Genomic DNA, 14334 nt, shown 5'->3' with positions numbered 1-14334 from the left:
AGGGCAGTGTTCCATTCTTGCAAAGTGAAGGGGAAGATGGCTGCATGTAAATTTTGCCCTCAATCCTGAAAACTCTGCCTACTCTCTCTAAACATGGCATAACTCTATAATTTATGTTAATTACTGGTTTACTGAATTTTGTGAACCAGCAAGCATGTGAATATATAAAAGGAAAAACTGCATGCAGATATACATCAGGAAACGTAATTGGAAGTGTAATTATGTTTTAATTGCCAATGATGCATAATTCTTTTATTACAGTTACGAACTAGAGCATCCAAGTAGCTTAGGAATCTGAAACCTTTTCAAAAGAATGACAGTTCTTTGTGGTTTTGTTGGGTATGTAGTGAACTATGTGCTGTGAAGCTCCATTGTGTAGAGATGCATTTCCAGCAGAAAGTTATTCTTAATGTAATGAGTATGAAGAGTTTAATTCTGGCTCATCTGTCTCTGTATGCATGGTTAGAAGACAAAATTTATCACTGTGTCAACAGTAGCCTGTATGTTACAAATTTTCTTGTATGCTTTTCCAGTCTTGGCTTCCATAAAAACCCAGGGCATCCACAACTCACTGATTCTGTTGCTGTTACAATTAGAGGGCTCAGGTGGTGTTAGTTTGCAAGCACCCTTGTTGTTGCATATTTCAACTGTAACTCCATTACAAGTGTGTGCAGACAAAATAGAAGGGAAAGAGAGGAGATTACCAACAATTGGTACAAGTATTGTGCTGCCTCAAGGCTCTGAATATATTGTTAAGAATGGGTTTCTTTCTTGGATTGTGATGGGGGGAAGAGAGTTTGTTTGCAGTTAAATGAATAAAAGGTTGTCCAAATCAAATTTGACAAACTGGTTTCTGAGAGATGCTACAGCCAAAGCGAGGTAAGGATGTTGATAGGTTAATGCACTGACTAGCATTTGTCTCCTCTAATATGCTAGCAGTCAATGGATGGTGCAAGAAGACAGACTAGCCAGATTGTGAAAGGCTTTGAAGATGTGTTGGAAGATTGAACCTGCTGTAGGGAAGCTTTCAGAGACATTCAGGTGTTTTTTATAATGCTGTGTTTAAGACCCCTTTTTTGAATGCATGGGGAAATAAGAAAAATGGAAGGAATTGAAAGGAAGGAGCAACTTTACTTGATTTTTGGGAGTTATTTTTTGGCAGGGAAGGAGTAAATGAATGTTTGTTTTGGTTTGGTTTTGTGAGTGTTAGAGGAAGAAGCAGAGTTTTCACACTGTGGGAGGGAGGGACGGGAAAAGAATCATCAGACTGTTCGTAGATGGTCAGAACAAAGTTAAGTTGAAGAAGCTTACAAAGGTGGCTGGAGTTTAAAAAGGTACATTTGTGACTTGGGAATGGAGAGAGTAGCTGAAGCTATTTGATTACTTGTAGGAAAAGTGGGATACTACTGGGTAGCCTTTTGGGCTATATAACCCCTATGAATTGGTAGTTAAAAGTAGTATTGCATTTGAAACTGTACTGTCTTTCCTGTCTTCTTGTGTTCACCCAGAATGCCATCAATGGACTTGACTATGCAGAATTCTGCAAAAGCTGAGAGTGCTCAGGACCTTTCAGGATTGTGTTAGAATTTACCAAAACGCAGTGCAGTATTACCAGTTGGTATTTGATCTGTATTTAAACAGGTAAACCTCCTTTATTTTGAAGAAAGAAATGTGATGATTTTCTTTCGTCCTGTAGAATGTGTTCCCATAGTGGATAATGCTACCCGTGCTTTTGGCAAAGGGCATCTGTAGTGCTTGTTGTTTTCTGGCAGAAAAATTCTTGCTTGTTTGTTTTAATAGAGGAAGTGAAGGAAGAGGAGGAAGAACATGAATTCATCCTCTGGTTCTTGATTCATCCTCTGTTATCAGAGGTTCAAATGAGATACACTGTAAAGCAGAACAACTATGGGAAGCTGTTCAGAATATTGGCAGCATGTTGGTGGATTGATAGTAGTTGCTTTGTAAGGCAGCATGCTGTTTCTTGAGATGGATCTGAACAGTGGGAGCAGTATTAATTAGGGGTCTACATACTGTGTTCTTGGTTCAGCCTATTTGAATTACAGGTTGGCTAATGAGGTTGACTAAATCTAATGGAGAGCTCAATTTAGTTGTAGTCTGTTACTTACAGAGGTGGATAAGAAGCAGGAAGTGTACCTTAAGATGCCAGACTGATGCATTTGGCACCTTAGTTTTGATAAATGCAGATAGATATCTGGCCCATGAGTTCAATTATCTTTAAAACATTCCGATTTTAAAACTTAAGAATGTTCATTTATTTTCTTATTTTGAAATACTTGGAGAGCTTTTGCTTCCAGTTCAATAGTTTTAAGGTTATTAATCAAATATTTGTGTTTTATTAGCTTTTAGAATGTATTCAGTAGATATCTGACTTGTGCCATCTGGTAAGAATTGAACTTATCTTCTTCGGACTTTTTGTGTGATTACTTTCAAATTATCCCCCAGGATTGTGCCTGGATTGAATTAATCAATGAAAGGGTGAGATATATTAGGTAGACTGTTAAACAGCAGTTCAATCAGTTGCATTTCTGTTACCTTTAAACGATGGTAGTTCTTGAATGCTGTAACATCTCTCTAAACCTGAATGTTTTTTCATGGTAGTAAGTGGTTTTTAAAGAGTAAGAGTTTGCTGCCCTCAAGTGGTTAAAAAGATCATAAACTGATTTCTTCACACTTGGCTCGGATTAATACTTTATCACTAAAAAAAAGTTCTGTTATGAGTTGAAAAACATGAGGGAGAAACAAGTGGAGCAGGAAGCTAATTTTCAAATAAGGAAAAACATTCATAGTCATTATAAGGGGGAGGAATCTGAAAAAGATAGATTGAGGAGGAAATAATTTGTTGTTCTTTTAAATCAGTCAAGACTAGAAGAAGGTGCAGCAATTTTCCTTGCTCCAATTCTACATGATTTTCAACATACCCAAATGCAAGATGATGGAGAGTGGAGGATATCATTCTGCATTACACAGCTGAGATCTTTCAAGTATTAGTGAACAGTTGTGCTTGGATTTTCTATTTTCCAGTGTATTTCTTAAAGTAAAAGGTCTAATCTGTCATATTAAGAATAACAGTAGAGTAATGTTGTACACACTTTGAACTCCCTCTTTTTCTAGTAGTGTAGTTATGGAGTCTGATAAAAAATTCAAGACTTAAAAAGAACAGGAAGGAAGAAGGAATCTGGAATTAGAGATAAGTGGAGAATGGCTACTGAGTATGTACAGTAATAGCCAATTGTGTTTGTACTGTAGATGTTGTTAGTACTTGAAAGGACAGGGAAGTTGAAGCAGAAGGATGAGGGGAAGGAAAAAAACCTGAAGAATGGACAGAGTGACACTAAAGGCTTAAGTAAAATTTATCTCTGAACCCCAAAGCTGTGTAGTTTGGATGAATTTGAGGAAAGCGTCCCACATTGCTTTTGCATTCTTTAAGTAGTGTATTCAACTGGAAGGCACTGGTGGGGTGGCAAATCTGTGTATGCATGCAGCTGAATGACTATTTTTACATAACCATTGGTAATAACCCTGAAATGCATTGTATAGCTTTTCTCTAGACTTCAGTTAGCTCTTAAATTGTCTTTTTTTCATCTACAGTCATTTTAAGCCATTACAAGTAAGCATAATTTTTATCACTTCAGGTTGTGCCAGTAGAACTTAGTACAATTTTGCAGTTTTCATAGTAGGAGTTTACCGTAATTCAGTCTAAAATATGTGAAAGGATATGAGCCTACTTTTGAAACCTAAGCGGGTCTCTGGCTACTTAAGTTTCAAAAGTATACTTTAACTTCATGTTCTGAATACTCAGGATGTTGTCACACATGGGTTGTAGGGTTAAAATGGGAGGTGGAGGGTGACACTCTTAAGTCTTCCGGAAACTCTCTCCCTGGGCAGAAGAAAATTCAAGATTCACTGAATGGAAAAGGAGGGCCATAACCTAGTGATTAGAGCATGTACCCGGGAGAGATTCAGAGCTCTGGGTACCATTTAGTATAACTGAAGACTGCTTAGTGTAGATCTCCTGACTTTGAGATCTTAGAATAACGAAGTGTGATATAATTGTGCTCTTCCTACAATAGTGTTCTTTCTCAGTATGTCATTATATATGGTTTAAGTCATGCAAACTGAGGCTAAAGTAGAGGCGGTGTCTAAATGTTGTAATATATACTTTGTTTTGAAGTATGTATTACATGTCATTGTGCGCTTACCAGTGCTCAAAATCTAACAACTTCAAAGAGTCTTCATCATTAATGTGAGTCAGAAAAGATAAAGCTAAGTAGCATAGTGGATGTTAAATTAAATAAACTTTTTCTGAAGATCTGATTTCAAACATATAAAATCGAAGAGTTTTGCTGACAGGAAACGTGTATTGTAGTGAAAGAAGGTGAAACTTCTTTGTACCTCTTGCTTGGAACCACGAAGAATTGAACGTTCAAGCAAAAGGTTGAATTAAAAATTGTCTTTGTACTACTTCAGACTGTAGTAGGCTTTTTTGCAATACCTTGTATTTAAGCCCCATGTTTGTAGTTGCTGGAGAAACAAGGCTCCTTTTTGATGCATAAATATAACTTCTACAGCTGTTTGATTTTTTGGTGTAAAGTTTGGAGTGAAATGAAGTCTTATGGGGCATAGATATTAAAAAAATGAACAGAAAATTATCAAAGATTTGGACCCTTAATATCACTGATCTTTCTTGATGGGATCAGAATCTTATCTGATCGGCATTCAGAAAACAAACAGATAATATATTACAAATGACCCTTTTAGAAGCCTGGATTTTCCAGAAAATACTTGCAGCCACTTCAGCCCAAAGAAATTAGGTGTCCTAATCTTTGAAAGAGACTATCTAGATGATGGTGACTGCTGAGAACTCTGAAGCTTGTGACAGAACCAGAGATTAAGCCTGAGTATCATTAAGTGTGAGAGCATCTCTTGCATCCAATATTATTTTCTGAGGCAAAGTTCTGTTCTTTCTTCTCTGTTTGTTCTCCTTTTCTGTTTTACTTTTGTACCTTACTGGAATGTTTAGGCCTAACAGTCTTTCTCCTGATTTTCCTTGATGTTCTAGAGGTCTTACCTTCTCTGTGCCATTGCTGTGTCCTAGAAAATAATGTTCTGCTCATTCAGAAGAATGTATTTTAACGTATTCTGCATCACCAAGCAATAAATTTTTTTGTGTCCAATCTCATCAGATACAAATGTTTTGCCTTTTTACAAATTCATGTTGATATTTCTTTTTAAGTTGCTAACTAAATAGTACAGGTCAAAGTTGTAATATATCCAAAGAGATAAGTACATAATTGTTTTGGCAACTCCTCTTTGGATTGAAGGAACCTAATAATTTGGAAAATGTTAGCTTAGCTGTCATTTACTACCTGAAAATCTGTGGTTATTGTACCACACTGGATATCTTTTATTTCAATGCAGTACTAAGAAATAGGTGTACTTACTCCAGGCTATACAGAGATTGAAATTTGACTTGCAATTTAAAGAACTTTCCTTCTCCTCCTCAAAAAAAAAAAAAAAAAAAAAAAAATCCCACTAAAATACTTAGTCTTTGCTAAACAGCACTGAATTTTTAACTGCTCAAACATTGACAAGAAAATTGACTAGCATGAATCATGTTTTTAATTTCCTTGAAGATTTGTGTGCCACTTCCAAATTTTAGTTAAAATCTTTTCCCCAAAAGAAACACCAGAGAACTGATAATTCTAATCCTCTTCCATTGCTGTGACAGCAAAATTACAAAAGTTAAACTGGCAGGAAAAAAAGAAGGAAAATGATGGTGAAATGCCTGCTTAAGTGATCAAAATGCTTTTCATTCCTCTAAACTTAGAGGTACAATATAAATTGAAGCTTTTTGTTAATGACTTTTAAGTAAAAGCAATTTCACTGGCCAGGGTACTCTTTTAGTACGTATACTGTGTCAGCATTTCAGATTAAGCACTGTAAAGGCTTATAAACCTCCCAAAATACTCGCTTAAGCAGTAGCATAAGACTTGCTTAGACACAGATCCTTATTCTGTTTGTGGCATTGAAAAAATAATTCTCTATATTTGCATTGGAAAGTGTTTAAAAAAAAAATCACTCTTCTGTTCCTCTTCAGTAATAGGTTTAGATCCTTTGACTTTATATGAAAAGTTGTTTTCTGGTGATTTTTTTTTTTTTCTTTGGTTGCGGTTCTTACTGGAAGTTTTGGTAGGAGAAACAGTTGAAATTATTAGCTGAGTGCATCTTCAGCCAGGCTGGTTAATGCTTACTGAGATTGTCTTACATGTGATAGAATGAAGCAATCATTTTTAGTGAATTCATTGAAGAAATATCCATTCTTGATTTTTTTAACCTTGTTTGCTAAGTGGGGATTCTAGAAAAACGTTACACAATGCCACACTTGTATTCCAGTTTTTAAAGTTTAATTCTTTTTTGTAAGACTCTGAACTACAGTGTTTACTAACATTTTAAATTTGTAGGGGACAAAAATAATCAATGAACAAAACTTTGAGTGATGAAGACCTCATTTTTGAAGTTTCTTTCACTGTCTCATTAGTTTTCTTCATAACACTTCAAACTGAGACTACGCTTGTAATATTTCCCATATTCAGAGTTTATGGGTGCTTGTCTACCTAGGGTACTTTTTCAAGTGAAAATATAATTCCAGATTCACTTTTTCTCTTGTAATAAATCTGGTTGGAAAGGTATTTAAGTTTCACTCAATACAGTCAGTTTGCAAAAATCTGGTTTCTGTTCAGTTTCCTGTTTGTGATGTATGTCTGGACCTGTGTACAGTAGAATAACTTTTCATTTTGAGGCATGGCCACCAACATTGCAGCAATGGATACTGCCTTCTTGTAGCAGGGCTAGGAATGGATTTTGAAATCTCCCCCTACTGTCAAATCCCTTCCTGCCTCCCTCCCCCCCAGAAGTCAGATTTTATTTTAAAATCCATTTTGACACACCGTTCGGCTGGGAAGGATTCCAAGAAAGAATACTTAACAGTTTCTTTGGCCTGCTTTAGAATCTTCTTGCTCTGTATTGCTCAAAAGAGATGGGGAAATCTTAATCTGTTTATCAGTGTGCATCTCCAAAATCCTGTAAGTTAACGTGTGCAGAGAAGGATTTTCCTAAAGAGATAAATGTATTAACTGTAATTAGTTCTTGTTGTCTCTGCTATAACTTAAAAGTGTTTAAAAGCCTCACAGTGGTCTTTTGTTTGAACTTCTAACATGAGTTTGGTCCAGGGAGTGACCAGGAGTGATACCCATATTCCCTTACTCTTGAGAAACCCTATCCCTGTGAGAGAAGCTTTTGTTTTAAAATTCTTTTGGAGTTTAGGGAAAAAATGTCTTAGATGGCCACTATGCAGATAAACAAGGGATATGTAAAACAGGATGATGTCATTAACTTAAAAATGTGTAAATCTCCACATTGAATTGCACTGTTTTTCAAACATACAGGGAATACTTTACTATACCTGCTTGTTGTGCTACTGTTTTAGCAATACAGGCTACAGTATGTCCTTTTTTTTTTTTTTTTTTTTTCCCCCCCTCTAGAAATTGAATGAGGTTCTTTACTTCTGTGTTGTATTGTATCCAGGTTTTAATGCCAGTCACATGAGCCTTTTAGCAGTGTTAATCACTGTTTCTGACTAAACATTTGGACTCGGAGATTTAAAAGACAAGAGATTCCATTTACGAGGTACAGGATGCAGCTTTGTTAAAGTATTGTTAAATTCACATAGATGGACCCAAGCACACAGGGTTGTAGGAAGAAAAATCTTTAGTCTTAGTTAAAGGTTATTAAGTATTGTGGTTTGACTGCAGCAATGTTGTTGACTAGTGGACAGAATAAAATAAACAAATGAAAACCCAACAGCACCCACCCCCTAACACCCTGGGAAAAAAAACAAAACCAATAACAACAAACAAAAAAGACCCCAACGCTCCCATGATTGCCAGGTTTATTTGGGTTCTGCATAGTTAAAAATTTACTGAAGAGCTGTTTCTGGCAAGGGATTTAAAAATAAAAAATCCATGTGATGTAAGTATTTTAATGTTTCTTTGAACTTACTCCTAGAGAAATATGAGTTTTATTTAGACATGATTTCTACAACAATTGTAAGAAAAACATAACCACCAAAAATACTTCAAATTGTGATTTATATAGTTGAAATAATAGGACACTGTATACTTATTTGCATATTTATAATTATTTAGTGTTCTACTGATGTAAACAATACATAATCTACAATATATAAAAATACAAATATCTCTATGAGGCATATATATTTACCAAAGTACAATAAAAATAAAATATATGAAAATGGCAGGTTATAACATTTGAAATATCCCTTAGTCTGTGAAGCTAGAGGAAGGCCTGCTGAACTGGAGAAATGGTCAAAGACAAAATTTATAAAGCACTGCACAAGCCAAGTATTTACAGGCCCTGGGATGATGTCTTCTGTCTGTGTTCAACTTTTGATCCTGTTTAATCTTGCCATGCTAATTAGGTAAAAATTAGCACCTTCTGGATAGAGATTCTTTTGAGGAACAATTTGTTTTGCAGAAGAGGAAGTAGATTAACTGGTGGTGCTTTTCCTTATGAGTCACAATTAAAACATTTCCCTAATGTTGAAGGATTGCTGTCTCTCATCATAGGTTACTTGGTATGAGCTGTCTCACTGTGTGTCTTATAGCCAACGTAAACATAACAATCATATGCTAGGGACATAATAGCTAGGTGTCTAATTCCAAAGCTTGAGCATTTAGGGTTATTTAAAATTATTACTTTTACAAGGTTTTTTGTTATTCATTATGTATAGTCTGTTCTGGCTTGTCTAGTTATATCTGCCAGTTACATAAAGAATGGGAGAAGTGGGAGGAAAGAAACTCATTCTGCACAGAAAATGCACGGCATACAGGCACCCTTTGAACTCTGTTTGAGGCTTGAGTTACAGGCCTTGTACTTTAGAGGAGGGGAAATATCTTCCACAAGGAATGTAATTTTTAAAGTGAATTGGTATGAGAGATAAGCTTCAAATTATTGTAGCTTTGTTTCAGTCTTAAATAGTTTTTAAGACAATGTATATTCTCTTTCAGAAAACTGAGATGTGGGAGAGCGAGAAGACTGAGGAAGACATGGAAGAATATATCTGGGAAAATAGCTGTTCTCAGAAAAATGCCTTGGATACACTACTTCGAATAAAAGCCTCAGAGAATGTCAGTAATGTAACTAAGGAAGAGCTTCTTGCATCTGAAGTGGTTAAGAATTACAGAAACTCTGTAATTGCACTTAAAAATGAAGGTGAAACAGAAAATAACGTGTCTCAGTATAAGGAGTCTGTGAAGAAACTATTGAATATACAGGCATTACCATGAGAGCAGACTCTGCAGGTACACCTGATTATTACAGAAATGTTAAACTACTATGTTAATATTTCTATATTATATGGATAGTAATTATTCAGAACCTTAACTGAAAATATGAAACTTGATGATAATTTCAGTAGTAATCAGATTTTTCTTTACCACTGGATTTTCTTGTAAACATAATTTTCAGGTCCATGAATCTTGTTTTTTGAATAAAGTATGTTTTGAGTCATATTGGTGACTTGAACATTGTTCTGTGCTTTCAGCTTGGGAGATCCTGGTTCAGTCCTCTGCTTAATCACTTCTCACACAGTATCTTTTGGCATATAACTCACAGCAACAATGTCAAAAACAATGGAATGACTTAGGCTCCCAGATCCATTAATTAAGAGTCTGAAAGTTAGAGTTCTAAACTTTCTAAATGCTTTTCAAATGTCAGTCAGATTTTTCTCTATCTGTACTACTGTAAAATAAAGGTAATGTTGCCTAAGTAGTTTAACTTTTGGAGAGGTGTTGAAACACACTGAGCAGTATGAGGTTTTCTCAGTTGTCATCATGAGGGCTAACAAATACCCTAAGTAAAAATACCTGTCTCTAAAATGGTGGAATAAAATAAGATAGAAAATAGGATGGTAGTAGGCAGGTGAAGTAGCAATTATTGACAGGATACCAAAATACCTGGGAAAGGAAGAATGATGAGAGTTGCTGAAAGTGAGAGCTGGTGAGTAGTAAGGTGAGGAATGGACTGAGTCTTGGTACCCTGAGGCCTGCTGAGTTGTCTCTTGAATGTACCCAGGCTGTTCAAGGAAAAAAAGCATTTGTAGCATCCAGCTTACTGCTGTGAAGCACAGAGAAAGAAATTATATGGGTGTTTATCTTGTGTTTGGTAATTTGTATTTGAAAGGAATTGACTTGAAGCACTGGAATCACAGGCAACTTCTATTGCCCTCTCATGGCTAATATTAAAAAAAAAAAAAAAAAAAAAAACAAACCTTAAAAATATCAGCTTGAAAGGATATAACTCTTCTTGCCTATTTTTTTGTTCCTTCCTGGCTTACTAAGATTTCAGCTTAGAGAGAAAGTCTTCATTTTCTAGAAGGGGCAGAGGGAGTTTTTATTCATCAGACTTAAGGATTCTACATACCTACAAAAAGAACCTAGCATGTGGCCCTACCAGCAACTTGTTGAGAAGCAGCAGCATAAGAATAAGGACATTGACAACTGAAGGGAATTGATTTCTGCAGGGTGTCCTATGTGGCTTGACTCACTGACTGCTAGGATTTCTCATTGTTTTGTGTTTGCATACAGCCAAAGGGTTTATGTGTTCCCATTTCCAAAACATTGTCAGTTTTGGAAGTATTCTTCTTATGTAGAGACTGTTTTCTTATGGCAGGAGACTGAGTTTAATGCAGCTTTTTACTCCCTATGAGAAGTTGCCAGAGCTGTAGCTAAGATTGAAAATGCTTGGCCTATAATTCCAATTTTGCACTTACCAACTTGGTTATTTAGTGGTCCTTCCTTTTAGAAGAACAAATAGGAAGTTTTAGCAGAAGCTTAATATGGGGTAAGTTTTAGCTGTTATCAGGTTGTTCCTTTAGTCAGGGATAATGAGGGTAATGTTTAAAGTTCTCATTTGAAATAGTATATCTCTGTAATTCCTAATCTTTTTCGAACAGCTGTGAAACCAAAATTACTGAGGAAGCAACTGCAGTTTGACTCAGAGTGGTATGGATGGTGGAGTTGTGCCTGGCTTCATGCCAAAGGCAATTTGGTTCTAGTATGTACACAAGAAAAATTTGTTTCCTTAATTAGCTTTGTCAGTGCTTGCATAAGGACTGGTGTACTAGCAAGCATATGTAACTAACTTCTGTTTTGCAGTGGCATGTCATGTACCAGACTGTCATGAGTAATGCCCTTAAATGTTTTAAGAAATCCAAAACCCCATAAGCTTGCTTTTCTCCGTAAATTGTCCTTATGTACTCAGGACATATGAGCACCTGATAAAATCCTCTCTGCAACAGAGGACAATTCAATTTTCCTTTGCTCTTCATAGACTTTAAATGGACCTAAGCAGAACTCTGTATGAAAGTTGTAGTTAAAATAGCAATTTGACTTAACTAATAATAATGGCTGGTAGAAAGAACAGCACAGCAAGGGAAATTGATTTTTTCATTTGATTGTGTTAGCATTTCATTAGCTTCACAGCTAATTAATGGAAAACCTAAAATGCACAGGCTTCTAGCGTTCCCTCTGAAATGTTCAAGCCTAGCTTATATACATTCTATAAATGTTTCAAGAAATACGGGCAGGATAAAAGGTCGCTGTCTCCTGAGTGCCAGGACATTCAGTTGTCTCTACCAACAATAGGTTATACCTACTGGCAAAGAACAATGGTGGGACTAATTCATTGTGTTCCTTAACCACATTCAACACTTACCATCAGGAATTAATTGTCAAAGATATCAATTTTCCAGTAGTATCTGGCTTAATGACCCTATGGCTATAGAACACTTGGCCAGCTGGCCTTAGAAATCTGCAAGATTGACCTCCAACCTTGGTTTTCAATGTTGTCTTCATGTCCTCTCCTTGCTAAGAAACATGCGAGCAAAATTAAAAACCTTTCTAATACTGTAAGGGCCAAATCAAGCTGCTAGAATCAAATGCAATATAAAATTCAGAGTTATGCTTGTGATTTTTAGTAATGGTTTATATGTTACAGTACAGAACTTGTGTAATGCAGTGGACTGGATCAAAGGTAGCCTTGGTTGTATTTTGAGCTCTTTGTCATCTTGGATGTTTCTCTTTCTGTTTTTCTGCTTCCACTTCTAAACTGTTTGTGTTTGAGGGTGGCAGTATTTCTCTGTGATTATGTAGAATACCTAGAACAGTGGGATGTTAACTCCAGTGGGAGTCTTCCCAACCTTGATGATGTATAATATAGCATGTGTTTTTATGAACTGAGCTACACATCTCTATTTTCCTGTATAATACTCTTGCAGACCATGTCATTGGAAACCTGCACTGAAGTTTAAAAACTGTGAAGAGTTAAAGAGTAATAGACTTACAGGTTAAGCAACTGTATGGCAGAGTAATAAGTGTATCTGTAGCAATGGTCACTTATTAATATATCACGTGCATCATAATGTAAATGCATGACTCTAAGGTGTGTATCCCTCTATACATACCTGTGTGTATGTACTTTCTTGTTACGTGAAAGTGCTCATGTTACTTAGAAATGTAGGTAGATAACACTTAAATCAAGAAGCAGGCTAGGCCCCCCAGTGCATAAATTTGAAAGGAAGGAGGAGCAAAAAACTACACATAATATCTAGAGGCATTGGCTGTTTCCATAGGTAATTCTTTTACTGGTATTTACTGGCCAAGAGGAACATTGAGCTGGTTCATGACAGCCCTGACCTCAGGCAACCCTGTCCATCACAAATTGAAACTTGAGCAGGAAGGCTACTACTGTATGTGCTGCTTTGCGGTCACTGTTCTAACCTCCAAGTAGCAGATGTCTCATTTCAAATCCAAACACTTGCCCCCGCAAACTGGAAAAGTAAGTTCCTTACAGCAAGGAAAAATAAGCCATCATCTCCAATGGGAAAAAACCTCACATGAATTAAGTTCTTGGCCATCTGGAATAGTGATGCATAGTTTTGCTGGTGCTGTTGAGGAGACTAACCTTTCTTTTGTCTCCCATATAAACATTCCAAAGAAAGGTTGAGATCTAGCGCTTGGTCAAACTGGAAAAGAACTGGCTTTGTCAGCATTTGGGCTAATTTTTTGCATCTAGAAACTACTGTAACCACTGGCATAAGATGTCTTTAGTAAACAGTGTGCTAGGAGTTGTGAAGTGAGATGTTCAAAGTGTTGCTAGTTTCTTGAGGTTGTTTGTCTATGTTCTATCGCACTTTTGCCCTTTAAAAAAGGGCTGTTGGACACTAAGCATAATGTCTTGCTCAGATTAGACAAGAAGGCCTGTACAGAGACATAATTTAGTCTTTGGCAAGGAGAGTAGATGTTACAACTACTTGTAACTTCAGCAAGCCCTAAGCCCTGGCTGTGACTGGCTGTGTGTGAAGAGTTTGTAAACCCCTACAGATAATCTCATGGTCTTCAGGGAACTAATTTGTACTCCTGGCTGGAGTTGACGCTTTTTGCCCTATTTTCATGCATAACATTGCTACAAGCACAAGTAAGGGATAAAGGGACAGTGCCTAAAAAGGGATGTGCTGTCTGGACAAACTATCTTTCTACCCATTTCTTGTTTTCCCTCATACTTAAAATGTATGTATTTATTTTCTTGTGGCTCTCCTACTCTGTAATAAAATAGTCCTGCTACTGTGCTTTATATAACCCTTTTCATGCCTATTTTTTTCTCTATATGCCAACAAACCTAGAAGACTTTTCAGAACATAATCTTGTATGTTTTAGTCATTCCATCCTGCCCCAGAAGCATGTGTGTGTGGGAAACAGAAATTTTCACTTTTGTCTTATTTTCTTTTTCTGGTGAGTATTGAGGTCCTAGCTCCATTATATGATTCTACAGAACATAATATTGAGGGTAAGTATCAAAGGAGCATCAAGGTGCTGTTAAGTGCATTATACAGTCACTAATCTGGAGATGAAGAAACCATGGACACCAGGGATGACTGTGACTTGCTGCAGATCACACAACTGATCAATGGTCAGATAGAAGTTATTTTTCTGAGAGTAAAAGGAGGTGAAAAAAACACCTGTTTGAAAGCAAGTAGTATATTACCTATGACTTCTTTCTAGTAAAACTAATGCCGCCTTGCAGAGATGTGTTTCTGGCATGTTGGAGTGTATCAGGTCTAGTGAAAGGATTTCTTTGCTAGTCTTTGCATTTGTAGGTATACGACATCCCTGGTGTAAGAATAGCAAGTTTTCACTTTTTCAGGAGTTGATTTCCCTTTTAAAAAAAATAAATCTA

At 36.4% G+C, this 14334-nt stretch overlaps 1 protein-coding gene across 1 annotated transcript in view; it reads left to right on the top strand.

Annotated features, from left to right (window-relative positions):
- The window catches only part of MRPS35 (mitochondrial ribosomal protein S35), a 29997-nt gene extending 16266 nt beyond the window's left edge, over positions 1-13731 (top strand). Inside the window, exon 8 of the mRNA XM_030040935.2 lies at positions 9108-13731. Coding sequence (XP_029896795.1) covers positions 9108-9386 — 279 coding nt within the window. The 3' untranslated portion in view covers positions 9387-13731. The remainder of the gene's footprint in view (positions 1-9107) is intronic.
- Positions 13732-14334: the final 603 nt, after the last annotated feature.

The sequence above is a fragment of the Aquila chrysaetos genome, chromosome 17 (assembly GCF_900496995.4).
Source record: "Aquila chrysaetos chrysaetos chromosome 17, bAquChr1.4, whole genome shotgun sequence".
Lineage (NCBI taxonomy): Eukaryota > Metazoa > Chordata > Aves > Accipitriformes > Accipitridae > Aquila > Aquila chrysaetos.
This window is presented reverse-complemented; position numbering and strand designations above follow the sequence as displayed.